At 59.1% G+C, this 22,265-nt stretch overlaps 1 protein-coding gene across 3 annotated transcripts in view; it reads left to right on the plus strand.

Moving 5' to 3' along the window:
• Positions 1 to 22,265, plus strand: part of PMEPA1 (prostate transmembrane protein, androgen induced 1) — a 54,693-nt gene that overhangs the window by 26,722 nt on the left and 5,706 nt on the right. For 2 of the 3 annotated variants that reach the window (XM_080814264.1, XM_080814262.1), the window contains exon 2: positions 18,200 to 18,354. In XM_080814264.1, coding sequence (XP_080670390.1) covers positions 18,244 to 18,354 — 111 coding nt within the window. In that variant the 5' untranslated portion in view covers positions 18,200 to 18,243. The remainder of the gene's footprint in view (positions 1 to 18,199; positions 18,355 to 22,265) is intronic. The other variant, XM_080814263.1, reaches the window with a different exon arrangement.

Raw genomic sequence — 22,265 nt, forward strand, 5'->3', positions numbered from 1 at the left:
GAGGAGAGACGGGGTCATATCAGGGTGCCTGGGGGTCGGTGGTTCTGGAGGCTCTCAGAGGCTGACACATACCCAGGACTTGAGGGGTGGGATGCAGACAGTGGGAAGCCCTGGAGCGGAGGGTCTCGGAGAGGGGAGTTGAGAGGGGCACCTCTTGGCTGGCTGCAGATCCTGGGGGAGGTGCTGCCCAGACTTAGTCCCCTGATGTATAAGACAACGGTTGATTCAACAGTGTGGAAGTTTCTGGGACAGCTGTAAATGATACAGTTACGCAAGATGCTTCCACCGGGGAACTGGGTGCAGGGTGTGTGGCGATCTTCCTATTCAATTTCTTACGACTTACGTAAATCTACAGTTATCTAGAAGAAAATGCCTTAAAAAGAAAGTGAGGTCCGGGAGGGCCCTTTTGCTTCTCATTGCTGGGACCACCCTTGTTGTCATCGTCACTCCAGACAGGAAACCCTCGGATCGCTTCTCTCTCCTTGTCACCTGCAGATTGTACGAGTGGGGTCTGAGGGCTCTACTGCCCTGACAGGAAGGAGGCCCAGGTGGGGGCCCAGGGTCCCTCGGGGTCTGGGGCAGGCCGCTGGTCTGGAGGGCGTGGGGGATCCTGGTGGCAGCGGAAGCCTCTGGAGGCTACAGTTTCTCATGACCCCCCGTGGGGGTTTCTCACCACCACCTGAGATGGATGGCCCACACTGGGAAGTTGGCAGCGAATGCGCCTCCTCTGTGCCCTGCTGGCACCTGGGCGGATAGGACCGACCCGTGGCAGCCCACGTTGTGGGCCCGTCTACGGTAGAACCTGGGGTGGACAGGGGAGCGGGGCTCCCTGGCGTGGGGCTGGCGGGAAGCCTTTTAGCCAGAGGACTGGCAGTGAAGGTAGCCCCGAAGAGTTCCCCAGCCGGTCGGAGCGTTGCCATCAGGGGCTCACTGGTGCCACCGCAGCTCTCCCGGAGACTGAAGGCACTTGGTCCCCAGGAGGGCCCTGAGCTTACGGCCTCCCGTGTATGTGGGTGAACAGGCTCCCGGATAGTGACTGCCCTTGGCACCAGACGCACGCAGCAGCTGGGGGTGTCACAAAGCCCAGTTTTCCTACAGGTGGACCGTCCCATCTCAGAAACTCGCCCCGACCTTTCTCATGGATCGGAACCCCACAGATGGTTAGTTTTCTTCTCCTTCCTGCAGGGGTGGGGGGGGCTGTACACAAGGTGTTCGTGGGCGTGGGGCCTGCTCTTCTCCTCGCTCACTCGTACTCTTCCCATAAGCATCCATGAGGCACCTGCTGTGTGCTGGGTGCTTCTGCCGAGATCGGGCTCGGTTTGGCAGCTCTAACCCACGGAAAGGTACAGTTAGTGCTTTTCCCCGGATTCTGTGCTTTCACGTCCAGTTTTTAGGCTGGGTTGTTTTATTATTCTTCAGACCAGTCGCATGTGATGGAAGTCTTTGCCGCTGTCTCTAGACGGGGGCCAAATTTGGACTCTTTGGCACCTGATGTTGCTTCTCAAGCGGGTCCTGGGCACTGGGCACTGTGCTGCCCTCCTCAGTCTCAGCACTGTTGACATTTGGGTGGGATCATTCCGTCCCGTGGGGTGTCCTGGGCACTGTGGGTGTTCGGCAGCATCCCAGGCCCTGGACCCCCTAGATGCAGGTAGCATGCCCTCCCCGTTGGGACATCCCCAGATGCCTCAGGGCCTGCCCTTGAAGTCGCTGAGCGAGGGTGGGCAGGCCTGGTGTCTCTTCGTCTATCAGATCCAGGTGACGACAGGACACCCCACTGTGTCTGGTTGGGGACCTTGGGTGATAGAATGCATCAAAAGCTCTTCGTGGAGCCCGGCAAAGCTGTGGCAGCTGAAACTGCCCGCTGGTGTGTCTGATGGGCAGAAGTCCCTCTGTGCGCTCATCTGACCAGGTTCCTGGGGCGTCAGGGGCCTCTGCGCTGCCTGCTAGCACGCCCTTGTGAAGCGGGCAAGGCCCTGGCGCCCACTCTCTGGGGGGAGGCCTCCCGCTGACCCTGCTCGGGTACAGCAGTGTGCCAGGCCCACGCCCAGGGGACCAGGAGGCTGCCACCTGCTCCTGGCTTCGCCAGGGTTGCTCCTTCTCCTCTCTGGTTTGTCCTTTTTGCATGCAACCCGCCTTGGGACTTCGGGCCGCTGCCTCCCGCAGAGGTCGCTTTGGGGGTTTCTATACTACTCAGTGTGCCCGGCGTCCCCTCCCTCCCTCCCTCTTGCACTTACTCAGTTAAATATTAGGCTACAGCGGTTTGCTTTTGCATCCCGGACTTCAGCTACGAGTTTGCTAGAACAAGCGGCCTGTCCGCTAAAGGAGGGAAAGCCTCACAGAGATTGGTCGGTCCGAAGCAGGGCACTTCTAAGAAATACGGAATCTTGCAGGTCGGGGACCCATCCCTGGAAGATTGATTCGGTCTGGTAGACGTGGGGGACGCAGGGCTCAGGGGCTCAGGCTCGCGGAGCTCCCACGACAGCTCTGATGCGCGGCCTTGTTCAGAACATCACGTTGGACCGTGGTATCTGAATCATTTGCACACTCCTTTTCTGCCTTGCCCGTGAACATGACACACATTCCTACCTCAGGGCATTTGCACTGGTCATTTGTTCAGCCAGGTGTGTTCTTCCCCCAGCCCTCCCCACCTGTCAGGTCTCAGGTCACCCCGACACCCTGTCCAGGGGACTGTCCTTCCTGGGCACTCTGCTCACCACCCCCTCGTACACCCTGCCTAGTGCTGGGAGCCGTTGGTGCTTATTTGCATGTTCACTCACCCATCCTTGGGCTCTGTAGGCGGCATGAGCCCTGTGGGACCAGCCGTGTGCTTCTGGCCAGCTGGCCCAGGGCTGGTGCGGCCCTAGACGTGGAGGGACAGGCCCCAGCATTCCCGGCAGGCCAACTCCAGCTCAGTCCAGGTTTCCTGAGAAGACAGGTGAGCGATCAAGTGGCCTTTCAGAAGACACTCAGGTGTCTTTGGAGACGCCTGTATAGTTGCAAGGTCCCTGCAGCTCCTGATGCCTCCGTGCCTGAAGGGGCCCCTGGCAGCAGTCACTGTCGCTGGCCATACACTGACACTCGACTCGGGGATGCGGTGGCCCACTGAGACATTGTATTGGGGATATTTGATTATATTGGGGGTGCCGTAGTATTTTACATTGGGAGAACTCAAGCTGTTCTCCTTCCCCTTGGCCAAGAAGCTAGAGGATCTTTGCCCTTTGCTAGGGGGAAGCCACTAGCAGCCGGTGCTTAGAGGTTATTTAAATTCTTTTTTCTTCATTTCTAAATTTTAAATGGCATGTTTAGAATTTAATCTTCAAACCTGGGAGCCAGACCTGCAAGTTGAGAGATGACAGCCGAGAGATGGTTTCGTTTGGCTGGCTGCAGCCGCCAGATGGCAGATGCTGTGAGCGGGAGACGGGAGGGAGGCCGGGAGAGGGGAGGCGGCTTCTGTTTCGGCTCTTCCCCCCCCCACCCCCCCCCAGTGCAGCAAAGCCCCCTCCTAGTGCCAGGCCTGGGCCACACCCTGGGGAATCCCTTGGGGCTGCCGGCCTTGCCCTCCGCCAGGGCAATGCTAGGACCCCAAAGGACAGGGTCCCCCCACCTTGTACTTTTCCCTTTTTAAGAAAACTTTTTGTTTTGATACAATTGTGGATTTGCAGCATTTGCAAGAAATAATCTGGAGAGCGCTTGTGAACGTGGCATGCGGCTTCCCCCGGTGGTAATGGTGTGCGGAGCTGAGGTGCAGTATCGCAGCCCACAGAGCCTCATTCGGTACGCTCCGTCGACCTCACTGCCCCGTCCCCAGCTGACGTGCACTCATCGGAGCCAGTGTATGTGCGTGTGCGCACATGTGCGTGCGTCGGGTGTGTTTAGCTCTGTGCCGTTTCATCACACGTGTAGGTTCCAGTGAGCCTGCCGCCGTCCAGATGCGAAGTAGCCCCATCACGAGGAACCCCTCGTTCTCCCTCTGTGGCCACACCCACCTCCCACCCGTTCCGTCCCTAACCCGTGGTGGCACCCTGTCATCTCTTCGTCTCTGTAATGTGATTCTGAAATGTTACATAAAGGGAACCGTGCAGCGTGTGGCGTTTCTTGGCTCGGCTGGTTCTCCGAAGATCCCTCCAGGTTGTCTCATGGATCCACAGTTCGCCCCTTTTCTTGGCCAGTGGCGTCCTTTGAGGTGGAGATGCCATGGTGAGGGGAGGGCGTCACCTGTTGAAGAGCAGCTGGGTGGGTCGCGCTTTGGGGCCGTTACAAGGGCGACTTCTGTGAACACTCAAGTGTGGGTCTTCGAGCAAGCGCAAGTCTTCCTTTCTTGGGATCCAGGCCCAGGAGTGTACAGCTGTGTCCTCGGTAGTTGCACGTGTAGGTGTGAAAGACACTACTTTCCGTCCACACCCGAGTACCCTCTGGCCTCTGCGGAGAGGTGAGACTTCCCCAGGAGGACCTCAGACGTGAACGCCTTCCTGCTGCAGGTGGTCACTGTAGGCCGTGCCCTGGGCCAGGCAGGTTGGTCGCCACTGGGGAGACTGCAAGACCAGCATCCGCAAAGGGCCTTCTCGTGGAGCTCGCATGCTGGTGAGTTGAAGTCAGTGATCAGCAGGCAGGCACGTTCCTAAAGGAGGGAGTCACTCATAGTAGCCAACACTCACACGGCGTTTCTACATGCCATGGGCTTTCTGGGTACTTTACAATCCTCGAACAGGCCAGTGTGGTGGGGCTGTCATTCACCGCATGGTACAGATGAAGAAGCAGAGGCACAGAGAGCTAGAACGAGACAGAACTAGGAAAATCCAGGCCCTGTCGGTACACTGCATTGCCCCTTGCGGCCGACACAGGCCATCAGGGGATGCAGAGGTCAGAGGTGTCATGTATTTGGAATGGGGCATTTGGGAGGCCTCCTTGACGTGGTAACAGGGAATGCCATGCGAAGATTCCAGGACAAAACTGCACGTGCGAAGGTCCTGGGGTGGGAACAGGAAAGAGGCCGGTGTGGCTGGAGTATGGTGAATAAGGGAAGGAGGTGGGAGGTACAGAAAGGAAGTTGAGCAGGCCTCCGTAGGGTTCTAATCTGAGCGTGAGTCAGTACTTTGATCGATATTTTTAAAAATTGCTCTGGCTGCTGTGTGCAGAATAGGCTGGAGGAGGGGACTCCGTGTGCCACGGAGGAAGTGGGGATACGGGGAGGACACGCAGGTGAAGTGAACCCTTTGGTCTTGAGGGATGACCTCTGGGTGTCCCGCAGCTGTGCCCTGAGAGGACAGAACCCCCTGCCAACCACCCACCTTGGGTGTTTGCAGCCAGACCTTGGGCTGCCATATAGGTCTGTCTCCCAGTGGATTTTCTTGTTGTGTCTCTTCCCCCTGTCTGCACACTAGCTGTCATCGTACAAATTGAATTTACGTGCTCAGTATCAGCCACTCCAGATCATTTAATAAATGAGCACTGACATCTTCGTACCCCTCATGCCTCGCCCGGTCAGGTGAGTGGCCTGCTTTTTCATCTAATGGGGGCCACCGTTTATTATGCTCTTGCTGGGTACCGGCTGGTGTTGGTAGAACTCGTAGACCTCTGCTAGCTCCGTTAGTCTCCACAAGCCTGGCCAAGTTATGCATCATCCATCTTCCTGGTGGGGGAGACTAAGGCACGTGGGCCAAGTGACCGCTTGAGGGCACCCACACAGGGTATGGCAATGTCCGGATTTGAATCCAGAGCTGGACCACTCGCCTCCTACAGTGTTGCCACGTCCCTGTCTCGGAGGGCAGAAGAGGCACCTCCGTGAACTCGGTCATACCTCGGTCTTCCCAGCTGTTGGGATTTTCCCGCTTCTGGAAGGTGCTGTTTCAAAAGGAAATGATACTGAAGGCGGGAACAGCCTCACCTGTGGGGTGGGGACGGGAAGAGGCAGCTGGTGTCTGGGAGGCTTGTAACTGCCCCTGGGAATGTTTTGACTATCGCCTGAAAAAGAAAGAGCTCGTCCAGAGTCACAGAGAGAGTTCTGGAAGATTTAGACCCCAGACTGTCTCCCTCCCTCTCTCACGTGTGCACGCGCGTGCGCACGCACACACACACACACACACACACACGCACGCACGCATACGCGGGAAACACCCAGAAACACAGACACCCTGAGACAAGCACAGAGGTGATCATAGATGGGAGACGGGTCCATGGATAATCTCAGACACCCAGCCTCCCAGACCCTCAGAGAGAAGCAGGGGCTGACATTTGCTCTCCCACCTGCTTGGGGCGGGCTAGGGGGTGGGGTGGCCCTGCATGGGTGACGTCACTCTCCCCACATGAGCTCCTCCCCGGCTCAGGCCCTGTCCAGCCATGTGGTCCATGCAGCATACCACCGTCAGTGTGTCCAGCCCTGTTTCCTAGAACCTCCCCGCAGGGCCACGTGAAGTTGTTTGAGTGAGCTGGGCGTGTGGTTCTGCCCCTCCCAGTCTCAGCTCCCTTGTCCTTAGCTTACGGGGACACGGGACCAGGGCCATCCTGGAGAGCTGCAGGAGGGGGCGGTGAGGCCCCAGAGACCAGGACACGGGGCAGGCGACGCAGCAGGTGCGCACTGTGCTGCTGTCCCCTCCCGGTTAGTAGGCAGTAGGAGACTTTCGCTTGATCATCCCTCTATCCCACATAGAAGTCCAGCCAGGTTTTCCGGGAGCACGGATTCGAATTGTTCTGTCTCAGAGAGGACAAGGCAAGGTAGGATTTCAGGTGCCTGCTCCTCCTGCCTGGGAGCAGCTCGGCTCCAGGGTGGGCCTGACACATGGTAAGGGCACAGGACATACGCGCCACTTGAGCGAATGAATGGGAAAAGCCCCTAGTGTCCTGCATAGAGGTCGAGGCCCGGCTGCTGGCTGTCCTGTCCTGAAGGGGTGCCTGAGGGACGATGTCTCCCTCGGTCTGTCCCCAGCCCCCACCGCCGGACAGGTGCCGTCCACAGCTGGTAGCAGAATTCGCCCCACTTAGCTCCTCTACCTGGTGTCCTCTAGTCATCCAGACTTGTTCTAACAAAATAACCACCGTCTGGGGGCTTGAACAGAAATATATTTTCTTTCTGTCCTGGAGGCAAGAAGTCCAAGTTCAAGTTGTCAGCAAGTTCAGTTTCTGGGGGGAGCTCTCTTGCTGGCTGGTAGGCGGCCGCCTCCTGTGTGTCTTCACACAGCCTCGTCCATGTGTGCTGCACAGGGAGGAAAAAGGAGCTCTCTGGTGCCCCTTCTTACGAGGACACGGATCCTGTAAACTCAGGCCCCTCCCCCCACGACTTCCTGTAACCTTCCTTCCTTAGAGACCATCTCCAAATACAGTCACACCGGGAGTTGAGGCGTGGACCTAGGAATTGGGGGGAGAGGGGATGAGGCACAGATACCCAGTCCGTAGCCCGAGGCCTCCTTCTGGTCTGAACAAAGGATTTGGGAAGCTGCTGGACACTGCGGGCTCTGCGGGCTCTTGTGTTAGGAGCAGTCCCCCAGAGTTTACCAGGAGCCATTTTTCCAGGGAATTCAGTTCCCAGGTTAGCTCCAGGAATGAGGTCCCAGATGGCAGTGAGGGCTGAAGGTAGAGGAAGGAGAGAGGTGAGTGATGCATCCGGGTCTACACCTGGAGCCCCTGCCCGGCTCTGGAGGTCAGGCTCCTTGGTGCTCGGGTCCTAGATTCTTCACTGCCTGAGAACCGTGGTGGCCCTGACCCCATCAGTCAGGGGGACACATAGTCTCAGGACAGTGGCCTGGACTTGGCGGCACAGTAGTAGGATGCAGAAGTCGTTCTGGGGCAGCCAGGGCTGGGCTTGACCTTGGGCATTGGGCTGCCTCCCTGCCCTTGCCCTGGGTGAGACCCAGAGTAGCTGGGCCCCTCTAGTCCTGCAAGGAGGGAGCCGTTGACAACTGGCCACATACCAGTCGCAGTGTGGCCCCCGGTCCCGAGAGGCGCTTTTTGTCGTAGAGGCTTGGAAAGTGCGCCTGGGCTTCCTTCCCCTCCCCTGGGGCTGCCATCCCAGCTCCCGTCGGGAAACACCGTGCTCTTGAAAATCGGTAATTGAGAGAAACATCTGCTGGTTTTCAAGGAGCACACGGTGCCCCCCGAGGGGCCAGGGCGGGCGGGAGCGGCGCTGTCAGCCACACGCGGAAACACCCAGACGGGCACGCGCGTGCCTGAGTCGTTTCTGTGTGTTAGGATTAGAAACAAAATGATCAGCGTTGGCCATAAACACGCAAACGGTATAGAAACACAAAGGAAAGAGCACGGTCTCCCTCTTTCAGAAGTAGTCGTGTTAACCGACTTGAGGATCGTCCTCATTTTTGCCGTGAAAGTGGGTCCGTGGCGGATTTGCCGCTCCTGTTTCAGGATTTCTCCTTGAGGCGAACTGCGAACTGCGAACATCCTTCCAGCATCAAACTTAGATCAGTGGTTTTCGGCCCGTTTTCTGCCCCTGCCCCCGCCTCCCAGGGGACTTTGGGTGATGTCTGGACGCATTTTTAGTTGCCGCAACTTAGGGGTGATGGTGTCCCTCGCTTCCCGTGGGGAGAGGGTGCTGCTAACACCCCCTGAGGCCCAGGACGGCGCCCACCGCAGGCAGTGTCCAGCTCACGATGTCAGTCGTGCCAAGGCTGAGAAACGCGATGGTAGACTTCTGTGTGTTTTGAATGGCCCCATTGGGTCCCCCATAATGTGATGTCCCAAGGTTTGTTTGGTCTCTGATTGTTTACTTTTTAAAAAGGAGAAAAAAAAAATCCTACAGAGATAATCCTCCTGCGTACGTGCTCTCCGGCCTTCTGTGCCTTTTCCGTTGGATGCAGTCCTGGAAGTTGAACTTGCTGGGTTGCAGGGTCGCATGCGTCCTCCAGGAAGACTGTGGCCATCCGCACTACCGCCGGCGGACAGACTCACTCACCCGTGCGACCCACTCCCCATTTGCTCCCCGTTCTCCTCAATTAACAGAACGCGTTTGATTTATTCTAAATAACTTTCCGTGGCACTTCCAACATGTCCAGTGGCAGAAACCGTTCTCTCACCGTGAATTCACTCCATTCTGCCAATAGCTCTCGAACGGTGATTGATATTTTGCTGACAGTGGGTGTTTAAAGATGTTCGATGTCAGTGACAATAGAAAAAAAATCTCATTAGTTCTCTCCATTTGGATAATAGCGAAGAAAGATAAAAGGCACGGCTTTGTCTTTTCTGAGTGAAGGAGCCGGGGGTCAGGAGGCTTTGCTGTCCCTGGGGTTCTCACGCGTGCTCTTAGCCCTGGGCCCCCGCATTGGGCAGCTGCAGCCTGTCCGAGGCCACCCCCAGAGGGTGGCCTCGGGGCATGGGGGGTGAAGCCCCAGAAACACAGAAACAGATGAGGCTCTGCATTCCTCTGCCCCCTTGGGGCAAGGGGCACTTTACCCCCCTGGCCTGAGTGATCCTTCTGCAACTAGGACAAGATCCCATACCAGTTAATAGGAGACCTCCCCCCAGCAGGATATGTGGCTGGACTGGCGGCCACTCCAGGGACGAGGGTGTCCTTTTGGCATGTGTATTGCCGAGGACAAGAGAGGTGGACCAGGCTCACACCTTTCCCTTGTCCTGGAGGCCACTTCAGCCTTCCATCACCTGGCTGACCCTCTCCCTTCCTCCCTGGTCCCATGCACATCTGCACACAACACTTCCCTGCTGGGCATGTCCCCCTGCCCCCCCTACCCCCACCCCACTGCCGGGCTCCAGAGCACACCACTGTCTCCCACTGAGTCTCACTTGTCTGGCTGCCCTCTGGCCAAGTATGTCTCAGGATGGGCATCCAGGACTCTGCCCTAGACCCCCTCTCACCCCCTCTGTGGGTCCTCCGCAGGGCAAGCATGCCTGGCCATCTTGGTCTGCAGGTGTCTTGCTGGTCCCCGGTCTGGGCAGACACAGTGGTCGCCCACAGACACACATATGCGTCCTAAGTTTCACTTTTATTTTAAAATATATATGTTTGCTCTCTTTCAAACAAAAACGGGCTCATCCTGTCTGGTGGCTTCTCTTTCATCTGGCCGTCTTTGGTGCCGGTGTACACAGATCTGGGGCTGTGTCGGCCCCTTGGGAGGACATGTAAGTGGTTCCTGGTGATTTTTGCCCTTCTGTGCAAACCTGCAGTGGCCGCCTTGACACTCACCTGTGCGCATGAGAACAAATACGATCATTTATTCAGCGTATTTCTTGTGTACCGTATCACGGGAAGGTTCTAGGTGCTGGGGACAGGGGTTAAGCCATCGTCTTGGGTGACAGTGACCTAGTAGGGAGAGGCAGAAAGGAAATGGTTAGATCACAAATAACATTGCAGAGTAATGGTCTCGTGAAAAGGAAAGCAGGCACAGGGCATAGGGTCCTGGGGCTTGGGGCTTGGGCAGAGCCCTGTTCCAGACAGGGTGCCCGGGGGTGCTCCCAGAGGAAAGGACATAGCAACAGAGGCTGGAAGGTAAGGAAGGGAGCAAGTGTGTGCGTGGGGAAAAGTGATCTTTCCCAGGTGGCACTAAGGGCACATGCAAAGGTCCTGAGGTGGGGCCATGCTTGCTGGTTTTATTGACCATGTGGTTAGAGTACTGTGAGCACGAGGGAGAGTCCCAGGAAAAAGGTATGTGGAGGTGAGTGCTCCGAGTTGATGCGCCAGGTCGAGTGTTCACGCTTGAAAGTTATGAGAGCTTATTGGTTTCCCTCTACATCCGTGCTCCCCATTTCTGCCGTCCGTGAGCTACAGCGCTAGCCGGGGCAACCCACGTTGGCGAGCCTTCGCCAGCCACAGTGGAGTCAGATGGCCTCAGCCTGGGGTGTGCGAGGAGTGGGGCGGGCGTTCCCCAGGGCCCGCAGGCCTTGGTTCGAGGGGTTCCCTCCCGGAAACGTTGGCTCCAGGTTAGCGGATGGAGTTCTTGCCACAGCCATGGAAAGAAGGGCCGAGGTGGTCCCTCTGTTTTTCTCCCAGATGAGGACATTGAGTGATTTGCCTGGAGTCACAGTAAATGGCAAGACTGGGATTCGAACCCAGGAGTCGTTGGGTCAGACACGCTCGTAACCAGTCTTCTGGGATTTTATCATGACCGGGAGTGCAGGGAACCCCAGCCCGTTGGCTCTCACTAGCCAGCATGTGACTTTCCTTGAGGCCACCAGACAGCACCAGACAGTATCACAAGGCTACGCGTTGGGCTAACGGGTGCCAGACGCCCGACTGCGTGCTTGGCACAGAGGAAGCACTTAGGAAGCGGTTCGGTCTGTTTTTAAAAACGAGAATACTGGCCTAGATTTGCTGCCCACCTCTCAAACCTCAAAAGAAAGATTCGTTTTTCCCCCCTATAAACGGTCTTACCCTAAGAAACAAATGTGCCGTTGGGGGGTGTTTGAAATGGCACCAGGAGTGATCAGAAAGTTATTCCTTTGACGTCTGGTTCAATTTTATTTGACATTCTAGGTGGGGAGGGAGCTGGGTCCTTATTCAAATGCAGGGGGGGTCATTGGGGGAGGGGGGCAGTAATGATGTGGCTGGAACCCCAGGCAGGCCGGGCTCTGCTGAATGACAATGAAGCCCGCCCCAGTGGGTCTCATCCAGGCAGGTCTAACAAGATTAGATTTTCATAAATTTCAGACAGTGCCAATTCCTAATTCCTCGGTGTGCGGCCGGGAGGCCAGACAGGGCCGCCTGCACCGGCTGCTTGTTAACCAGGAAGCAAACTGGGTCCCCTCCACTGGGAGCAGACACGAAGGGGGGTGGGGAGGGGGGTGGTGGGGGGTCGTCTGGTCTGGAAACCTCCTGTGGGCTGGCGGGAGCCAGGTGGGCTCTGGCCCAGCTCTCCAGCTGAGGGAAGAGAAATGAGGTCCAGCTCCCAACTGCTACTCCGATGATTAATCAATCGAAAACTTGGTGACAGTCACACTCACTTACTAGTACCTGTGCGGGGGCGGGGGGGCAGGGAAGGGGTGGGGAGCGTGTTCTCCTGCAGTGCTGTGTGTACGAATAGCACGTTTTTGCCCAGTTCTGCACCCCGTCTGCGGCTGGGAAGTGGCCTAGGCTCCTGGGCTTTGTCCCGGTCAAGGCTCTGTCCACCGAGAACACAGGGCCATAAACTTGGTTGCGAAAGAATTCATCTTTACCTTAAGTAACCGGGTCAGGAGCACAGGCTCCAAACCACAGAGGCCTCGGCGGCCCCTGCCACGTGGTCACCGGTGGAAACCACGGATGTCCTATCACACTGAAGTCTGCCAGGTCCTGCTTAATGCCGTACTGTCCCCGCGTCACAAAAATAGTTCCGTGTCTCTCGCCCTATCGCCAGTCTGGTTGAGAGTTTGATAACTGTTTTTAATATAATGGCTTCCTTCTTAAGCCACAGTTTTATTTAATTTTAATTGAATTTTAATTTAAAGGCCATATTCTGAGAGAGCATCCTGGCTTCCCCGGTGGCCGGCGCTCCAGCTCAGGGAAGAGGATGATCGGGCACGGCGTGGATTTGGGGCCCTTCTCCCACTCGGCTTGCGGAGGGGCAGGTGCTGCAGCCCCGGGGGGCTGTTGTGGGAATTGAGAGAGGAAGTCCCGTCCTGGCCGGCGCTTGGTGATCGTATAGCAGCTGAAGAGATGGGAGCTGTTAGGATCTGTACTTGGTGCCATGAGAGGTGCCCAGAGCTCCCCTGAGCGCCTGGTGTGACCTTCCTGACTGTTCTGTGATTTTCCTCCACTTTAGGGAGGGAAGGAGGGGGCTGGGTGATGTGGGTACCACCTGCCGCAGATACTGGCCGTGTGGACCGCACGGTGGGTGATGCTCTGGGCTGTCCCGCCCCTGCCTGGCAACCGTATCCATTCCGCGTGAGCCCTTTGCTGGATCCAGGGTGTTTCTGAGCTGAAGGTCGTGCTCGGCACTGCGGGGTGTGGGGCCGCTGGCTGAACCGAACCGTGAAGGCACGGCCTGGGAGTGCAGTCCTGGGGCTGTGGGTTGTGTGGCCTCTGGCCAGCCATCTCCTGTGTCAGCTTCCTTCTCGTGGTCCGTAGAGCAGGTGTGGAGTGTGAGTGTGTTTGTATCTGCTTCACAGAGGGATGGTGAGGCTTCCCCAAGGCGATGCCCGTGGGTGCATCGAGGGGGCACTCGTTGCACGCCGCCTCCGTCCGGGGTCAGGTGGGCTGGAAGAGGACCTGAGCTGGGCATGCGGACATCCCAAAGTGACTGTGTCTGTCTCTGGAGGAGAAGACAAAAGAGAGGGTCAGGCTACTCGGAGGAGGCAGACGAGCCTGTTAATTTGAAATTATTCACCAGGAAAGAAGACGCTAAATTAAATTAGAGTGACCTCACTTTGCATGCAGAAGATGGGCTTGGCCACCCCCGAGAGCCCGCCGTGTCTGTCACCCACCCCAAGGGGGAAATTCGGAAGAAAAATGGCAGAGCCGCTCTCCCTGCCCTCCCCATAGCAAGCAGGCCTGACGCCCAGAACACAATGAGGGAATTGTGTTTCGTTCCCGGCGGCTCCTGGTGGCGGCCAGGCCCTTGAAGCAGGAGCAGGAGCAGGAGCAGGACAGGTGCTCCTGAGTCCCTTGTGGCCTAGTGTCTGGCTGTCCCCTGGGGTGACCATATTGGACTGACCTTGCTTCCAACCCCCACCCTGGGGCAGAGGCCAGTCCGGCGCACCCGACCGGGCAGTCAGCTGGGCAAACCTCTCAGCATCTCTAGCGCATTGGCCTGATTGAGGGGTGTCGGCGGTTGTGACATGGGGATAGGGGAGCCTGTTGTGTCCTGTCCCTTTGGAGCTCTTACGTTTACTGCATCTCCCCTTCACTGGGTCGTCACGGGCTCTCGGAGGTCCGTACGCCCAGGATCACACGGGGAGCTGGCAGGTGCTCGGGGTGTGCGGAGGGGAAACAGAGGAATGCTTTGGGAGAGCTGCAGGAATTTAGTAGAAGGAGACGGCCACGGAGGCTCGGGGGTGAAGGCCCAGCTCGGCTCTTCCTAGGTCTGGGCATCCCTCCGCCCTGCGCCTCCATATGCTCGTCCGTGTGGGGAGGCGGGTCTGTGCAGCCATCGTCGCCGTTGGGCTCATAGTAAGGTTCCAGTGACTGTGCTAAGGTCGGGCTCTTGACCAGCCCGTTGGCCCCCCTCTTGCTCCGTCCTCCTCTGTGACCTGGCTTTGGCCGTGACTCCTGCGGTTACAAGAGACTTGAAAGCCAGGGAGGGGGGCGGGCAGTGGTAGGAGCCACCCCTCTGAGCTCGGCGCTGGGTGTCTGGTCTGTGTGCAGGTAGAGGGGACATCCGACAGACTGAAGGAGCTGAGGCGGCGTCAGTGTGGCCCCCTGTCTGCCCTTAGCAACCGAGTCCCTCGGGCTCCTCAAGTGGCTGGAAATCCCCAGGCCACCGCCCTGCAGGCTTCAGCCTGCCCAGGGCTTTCAAACTCTTCTAAAAAAAAAACAAACCCTCCTGAATGTGTTGCCAGTTAAAGGCCAGGGAGCTTCACAGACGGTTCCTGGTTCTGGAGAGGTCGGGAGGTGTGAGCGCACGCCGCCGGCTTGCCTGCAGCACCCATCTGTTCTGGGTGGTTCTGGGGTTTCCACGAGGAGCGCCGGCCCAGGGAGAGGAGGCTGAGGCTTGGTTTGTGCTGCCTGCCCGGACGCGGGAGAGGTGCAGAAGCCCGAGCTGTGCGGCGGGGCCCAGCAGACAGCACAAGCCGGTAGACAGGAGGCAGCCGCCGCCGGCAGCTCTGTTCCTTGGTCGGGGGATGATGGGGGGACGGGGGCACGTGTGGCCCGCAGTTGGCCACCTCTCCAACGGGTGCTTTCCTGGCGCCTTTGCTGGAGAAGCAGGTTCTGTCCCCCAAAGGTGGTGTCTCCTGGATGAAGCCCCCCGAGGGAAAGTGCACAGAGGTGCTGTCAGCGGGACCAGATCCCCTCACCCCACGGCCAAGGCCAACACAGCCAGCCCAGAGGTGTGCCCTGCCTTACGGGTTGTGTGAACCAGCTGCTGGCTGGGGGCCTCATCTGGACCCCTCTGCGCCCCCCACCTGCCCATGCCACTGGGCCTGGGGCTGGGCTGGGCCTGGAAGATCTGGCCCAGCCCCGCTTAGCGCTCTCTGTGTGGGCTTATAGGTTTGGGCTTCCCTTGTTTTGCTGTCCAGGGGTGATGGGAGACCCCCATCACAGTCACGGAGGGAGTGCTGAGTGCCGAGCATCTCATCTATACACCGCCACCCGGGGCCTGTAGCCTCCTTTGACCTGGGGAAGCTGGGATGGACCGGGAGGTGAGGTCCAGGCTGACACCCAGTGGGTCCGGGACCCGTGATGCAGCTGGGGCAGGGCTTAGGGGCCCTCAGGGTCCCCCTCCTCTTCTGGGCCTACACCCAGGCCTTTGGCTTCCAGAATGTAGCCTAGAAATCAGTCATGGCTTCTCTTGTTCTGAGTTTTCCTGCCCTTCAGCGGAATTTCTGAATTTTGGGTTTCCTGGGGTTTGTGGTCCGGGGCCCAGGGTAGTCACATTCATGTTTTTAGGAGCGTTGTGCTCCTTTCTGGGGGTGATTCTCTCCCAGGAATGTGTTCTCCTGCCCTTTTGGCCTGGGCTGGTGGGGTCAGGAGCGCTGTGGAGGGCTTGTCCACCCCCACGGGCATGCCCGGGCCTCACCCGCTGCCCCTTTGCCATCCGGCTGCCTCAGCTGCTGTCTCTCTGCTCCCTTCTGGGTCCTGGAAAACACCAGGGGGAGCACTGGGGCCCGGGGCTAGGACAGGGACAGCCGGCCGCACACCTCCCATGTCCAGGCTGGTGTGGACAGGTCCCTGGAGATCGCAGGGGGAGGGGCAGAGGGGAACCCACCACCCTGATCCTGGTTGGGGTGAAGAGTGCATGCGGCTGAGGGAGGGGCCTCGTCGGCCCCTCTGAGGAGGGAGGGCGTGGGGGTTGCACAAAGCAGGCCTGTGTGTCCCCTGAATGGACAGCTTTATCCAGGGCCCTAACAGACAGGGCCCTGCCCTAGGGAGCCAGACCAGACTGCCCAGGCGCCGGACCAGCCTGTCTGGGGAGGCAGGGGGTGTGGCCGCTGTTGCTGGGTCCGAGGGCCTGCCCGCCCTCCTGCGGGAAAGCGAGGGTGTCCCTCCAGTGGGTCCATCCAGGCCTGCCCGATCCGCTGCCGGCCAGGGCCCCAGCCTTCTCAGCTCCCAGGATCCGTCTCCCCAGAGTCCCTGGCCAGGTCGCCCTCCCTCCTGGGCTCTCCAGGGCAAGATGGGATGAGGTCCCACCTGGGAACCAGAGACAAGGCCCAGGCTCCAGGTTGAATTCCTGGGTGCACAGGTCGTCGTCCAGTGGACGGTTGCGTGGGAGGAGCCAGCAGCTTAGGACCCTTGGGCTGAGAGTCTGTCACTGGACCTCTGGACCTTGCTGTCCTCGCCTGTGAGATAGGATGACGGAAGTGTCCCAGACGCACACGCAGCCCTGGACAGGGATTCTCAACGCTGTGGCATTGACCCGTCGTTCTTCATCCTGAGGTACCCTGAGCACTGTAGGAGGCCCCAGTCACCAGATGCCCGGAGTGCCCGGTGTGACAGTCGCCAGTGTGCCCAGAAATCGCCACGTGTCCCCTGGTGGGCAGACTCACACAGCTTGATGATGGCAGTGGGTGTGAGCCGTTGATAGGCAAACACCGGTGCAGTTGGGCCTACACAGAATGTGGCTTGAGAAGGTGGTGCCCTGGGGACCTTCGTGGGAGGAAGGGGCTGGCCAGGGCTTTGGAAAGGATGTTGGGGTGGGGGTTTCTGTGTGGAGAAGCTTCCACTGTTTGGAGAACAGTAACGTTCCCACATAGGACGCGTTGCTTCTCCTGCCGGAAGCCGCAGGGAAACTGAAGCAGGAGGGTCTGGCCCTCGCAGGGCTGGAGTTTGGGGGGCCCAGCAGAGCGGCCAGAGCCCTTGACACAGCCGTACCTTGTGCTGCCTGTTGCTTTCCACTTTTGCACCCGCCACTAGCCCGACTCCCCCACCCCCTGCTGCCTGCCCCCACTCCCCCCTCCCCCACCCGCCCCAACCCCCCAGCTGCCGTTTGTCTGTCTTGGAGGAGGAAGAGCTGAGTCAGTGTCCCTGAGCTTGAACCTGTGCCCTGGGGAGCCCTCAGCTAATTGCTTGTTAGCAGCGGGTGTTGAGGGGGTGTGCCCCGGTGGGCAGCCGTGGGCTGGGGGAGGCTGGCGGGGCTTGGTCCCGGCACTGCTGGCTGCTGCCCTGTGTGTCGTGTCACCACCCAGATCCGCGGCGGGACTGGGTGGTTGGCGTCGCGCCCGCTGCTGGGGGGCTCTGCTGGCACCGACCGCGGCCAGCTGCTGAGCCGCCTCGACATGGACCCGCACGAGTCAGCAGAAACCGCCCCGGCTCTGGCAGGATCAAAATAACCTTCTTCCTTTTCCAGTACTTGAGGGTTTTTCCGCCTTCGAGGGGAAAAACAAAACAACACCAAAAAAAAAAAAAGGAAAAGAAAGAAAAGAGAAAAAAAAGGGAGAATGGCAGCATATGCAGCCCCCAGGACGTGGTTTTTCTGAAGCATCTCTCTGGAGAGCTGGGGGGCGGGGTGGGGGGCAGGGGGCGTCTGCACACAGTCCTGTCCTATTGTGGGTGTGGGGTGTGTGTGAAAAATGTGTATGTGCGTGGGTATGTGCGGTGTGTGTGTGGGTGGGTTATCTGTTTATATGTATTTTGGGGAAGGTATGTGTGTGTGTCTGTGTGTGTGTTGGGGTATGTGTGTGTGTGTGTGTCTGTGAGTGTTGGGGGTGCGTGTGTTGGGATGTGTGTGTATGTTTGAAGGTGTGTGTGAGATAGTGTTCAGGTGTGTGAGGGTTGGGGTGTGTGTCTGTGTGTGTGTGTGTGTTGGGGGGGTGTGTTGGTGTGTGTTTGTGGTTCAGTGTCCGTGTGTGAGTGTTGGGGTGTGCTTGTGTCCACGTGTGAGTGTGAGGGGGTGTGTTGGGGTGTGTATGTGGTTCGGTGTGCATGTGTCCGTGTGAGTGTGAGGGTATGTGTGTGTCCATGTGTGGGTGTTGGGGGGTGTGTTGGGTGTGTATGTGGTTCAGTGTGCGTGTGTCCGTGTGTGAGTGTTGGGGTGTGCATGTGTCCATGTGGGTGTTGGGGGTGTTGGGGTGTGCGTGTTGGGGGGGGTGAGTGAACGTTCTAAAGGGCTGGGCCCTGCGCCGGTGGCCGCGTCAGGGTCCCCCGAGGCTCACGTGTCCCCCCGTCTTGCAGCAGAGCTGGAGTTCGTGGAGATCACCATCATCGTGGTGGTGGTGATGGTGATGGTCGTGGTGATCACATGCTTGCTGAGCCACTACAAGCTGTCTGCGCGCTCCTTCATCGGCCGCCACAGCCAGGGCCGGAGAAGAGAAGATGCCCTCTCGTCGGTAAGTGCCCAGCCCCTCACGTCCGCACCCCGAGCTCCCAGGGTCAGCGGGATGCCCCTCAGGGCAGCGCCCCGGAGTCCTGGGTCAGGGTGCTCGTGGGAATAGGAGAACGGCCGTCGGCGGCTGCAGGGGAAGCTGCCGGGCAGATGATGGACGAGGCTGTTCGGGGTCCAGGCCCGGTGGGACCTCAGCCCACAGCCCGGCAGCCTCGGCCCTTCCCCTCTTCCACACCTTGCAGGTATCTGGGCGGGGGGGCTCACGGTGTCTCGACACAACTGGTCACCCTGGAAAGGCCCTTCCTTCCCAGCTCCACCGGGCCTGGCCATGTGCCCTCGGACCAGTCCCCAGTCCGTGAAGTGGGGCATCCGTTGCCATTCACTGTGAGAGAGACTGACGACTCTGTCACTCGCTGGGGGGACTCGGAGCTTAGCATGGAGTCAGCGGCCGGGCACTGCCGGCCACAGGCAGGCACCTCCCCTCACTCAGTCGCTTGGCCGTCCATCCAGCACCTGCCCGTCCATTCGTGTATCACCGGACAGATGCTTACAGAGCAGAGGGCCTAGAACTCTCGCAGACGCTGGCAGGAAGGGCTGTGACCAAGCTCCAGGGGGTGGCCACCTGGGGGCCAGATCCAGACAGACAGAAGCAGACAATATCGAGGGTTCTGAAGGGAACCGAAGTGACTGTCCCCAAGAATACCAGAGCGCCGTGTGTGGCCAGGATGAGCCTCTCCGGCCGGGCTCTGAAGGAGGAAGTGATGGTGGTTGGGTCCAGGCAGTGGAGGACAGACGCCGCACTGGAAAGGGGTCCTTGCTGTCAACGTAATACTGCATTTTGATGTGTTACTAGAATTGCGAGCTTCATTGGGCATCCTGGAAGCCCCAGAGTTATCACCTAGAGACCACAAAGTGGGGGCCCGGCCGGGTGGGAACTTGGCTTTCTGCCGCTGGGAGTGCCAGGGCCCCTCACTCCTTGTGCCCTTGGGGCTGACCTGTGCCCCACCGCCCCCCATCATTCAGCGGGTGGACGGATGCAGGTGCAGAGTTCACCCCCAAGGGGTTTCTCCCCCCACACGGGCGATGCATGATTTCGCCAGCTGGCAGCAGTGGGCTGTCTGAAGGGCAGGCTGGGATTTGCAGGGAGAAGGTGGCACATGGGTGGCCCCAGGGCTGTGGGCCTGACCCCATCTCCCAGCCTGTGAGGACAGCGACGGAGCAGGGAGGTGGCACTGGGCAGGGCTTCCAGGGTCTGCGGGACACCTGGGCTGGGTGGCGGGGCCCGGAGTCTGGGCCTGAGCCGGGTCCTCCGCAGGCTCGGGCGTCTCTGCCTGCAGCAGGCTGCGACCGCGGTGCATCGGGCCCGGAGCTTCTGCTTGTCCCCCCCTTCCCCGATGGGGACACGGCGGGCCCGGAACCTGAGGCTCAGCATGGGTCTGGAGGGCACTTGGTGCCGCTTCTCTGAAGGAATCTGTCGCTTCCAAGGCCAGGGCTCACCTGTGCTTGTTGGCGGTGGCTGTTGCCCGAGTGACGGCACCACCTGCTGCTCCCGCACGCACCCGGGGCCTCCCGGCTCTCAGCCGCTCGGAAACCGCACCCCGCGGGGGGAGACGGGGGCCCAGACAGGTGGGTGCATCTGCCCGAAGCCCGGCAGCTTGTGAGCAGCAGTGTGCACAGCCTGGGCCGCTCCGTTCTGCCTCAGATGCTAGGGCAAGGGGGATACTGGGAGCCAAGGAGAAGATCTCGCTGGATGGCTCACGTCCAGGGTGGGCCTCTTGCCCCACCCCGAGCCTCGGCCCGTCAGACGGGTGGACTTAGCCTTTCTGCGGCCTCCCCCAGGTGTGTGGATTGGGGAGGACGATGCTTACCCGGAGGGCTGGGGAGATGGCACAAGTTCCAGTGCAAGGGATCCTGGCTGCCGCCGGGGCCGGGGAGACAGCCCTGTGGGGGGCACCTGGTGCCCAGACGGGGGTTCCGGTTCCAGCCCTGGTTCCTGGACACCTGGAGCCAAAGGAGAGTCCCCACCCCCATCTACCCAGCCACCTGCAGGGGCCCGTGGGGATGCCCGGCTGGGTAAACACGGAGCCTCGTTAGGCCTGAAGTAAGTGTGGCAGCTCCCTTGGGGACCCCCCGCCAGACAGGGTGCATCAGAGGAGTCTCAGGGCCCTGTGACCTCCCACAGAGACCCAGACCTGGCCGCTGTCAGCCTGGGGCCCAACTTGTCCCCAGCATGACTGTCCTGCTTCAGTTCCTTTTCAGGGTGTCCCCATTTTTTCATCTGTCAGAGAATGAGGCTCAGGTGCAGGTACACCACTGGACCTAGAATGTCACTCCCCCGCCCGATGCTGTGCCCGGGGAAGCCACACTCTACTGCGTAGTGGTGGTCTTGCAACCACAGTGGCGCAGAAGCTGGGCCCGAAGGGGCTTGTCCTGGGGTTGTCGGGGGAGGGCAGTGTTCCGTTCCACCTGGACATAGGGAAGCAGGTACCCAGGTGCCGCCAAGCCCCACCCAGGAAGCCTCCTGCTGCTTTCTGAGCTGCTCCGGGATCCCTGAGTTTTGCTTTCGAACATGAAAGGTGATTTCATCACCTTCGCAGCTTTAGTTGTTCCCCCAAAGCTTACGCATCTTGAACAGCAATGACCACTTCACCAGCAGCGCTCTCGGAAGACAGTTCGTGTGTGAGGCCTGCTCAGCGTGGGGCTGGGATGGATTCGGACTGGAGGCTGAGTCAGGGCCTTGAATGGGGTAACCCTCTGTTCTCTTTGTCCCCAAATAGCCCTGGCATGGGTCTCCTGCTTCCCACATGGCTTCTGTGCACACAAGGCTTCTAAATCAGATCCCGGGCAGCCAGCTGGACATTGGATTACTATACAGCGGGCCAGGCCCATGCAGGAGCTGAGACACCATGAGAATCTGGGAGGCAGGGTGGCAGTGGGTGGTTCCTGGAGGGCTCCCTGGAGGAGGAAGTGTGACGAGGCTAGTGGATGGTTTGGGGCTCTACAGTGGGGCTCCTGGGACATCCATTGGTGTTTTCTTAAGCTCCCTGTGTGGTGCCAGGTAGATGACCGCTCTGTTAGGGCTGGGAGTGGGGGCTGTGGTGGGAAGGGGTTGTTGGCCGCGTCACGCAGACCCTGGGACAGGGGGACTTGCAGGCAGGAGTGTATCTGGGTCACACTCCGTCCAAGCTGGCCTTGGCTGCATGCATCCCACCCCAGGGCTCCTGACCCTGGTGAGAAGCAGGTGGGTGTCCCCATCTGCTTCCTGGCCCACACATGGACTGTGCCAATGGCCCGACTGGGGGCTTCGGAACCTGCCAGGACCAGCCTGAGCTGAGTGGGTCAGGAGGCAGGCAGGTGAGGGTTTGAATCCCCGCACTCTTACCAGCTGGGCCCACTCAGCTCTCAGCTAACCGACCTCAGCCTGCCTTGGGGGTTTCTTGGGAGAAATGAGATGGTGCTTTAAAGAGTGCTTAGTGCAGTGTCCGGCACCAGGGCAGCGATTGAAACATTACTAATACCGGTAATGAAACGGCCTTCGATGAGCACCTGAGCAGCGAGGTTGCATGTCTGCTCGCTACATCCTAACACTGGAACGGACTAGACTCCCTCGAGTCTTTATGGGGTTAAGTGCATGCTTTCCTCGTTGGACGGTTTTGAGAGCCCCAGAGCCCCCTAGTGGCCATTTAGGTAACTGCCGTTCTCTGGGCCACCCGTGCGCCCCACACCCCCCATTCACCTTTGGGCCCCATACTGTAGGTGAGAATGTCTTACCTGGGAACTCTCGAGAAAACAAGCCCCCAAGGAAACTTTTAGGGTGATAGATACGTTATTTTGATTGGAGCGATGGATCTCTGGTGTAGACCCATGCCAAAATGTAACCAAATTGCGTACTTAGAGGATGTACAGTTTATTGTA

The sequence above is a fragment of the Martes martes genome, assembly GCF_963455335.1.
Source record: "Martes martes genome assembly, chromosome: 9".
NCBI classification, from domain to species: domain Eukaryota; kingdom Metazoa; phylum Chordata; class Mammalia; order Carnivora; family Mustelidae; genus Martes; species Martes martes.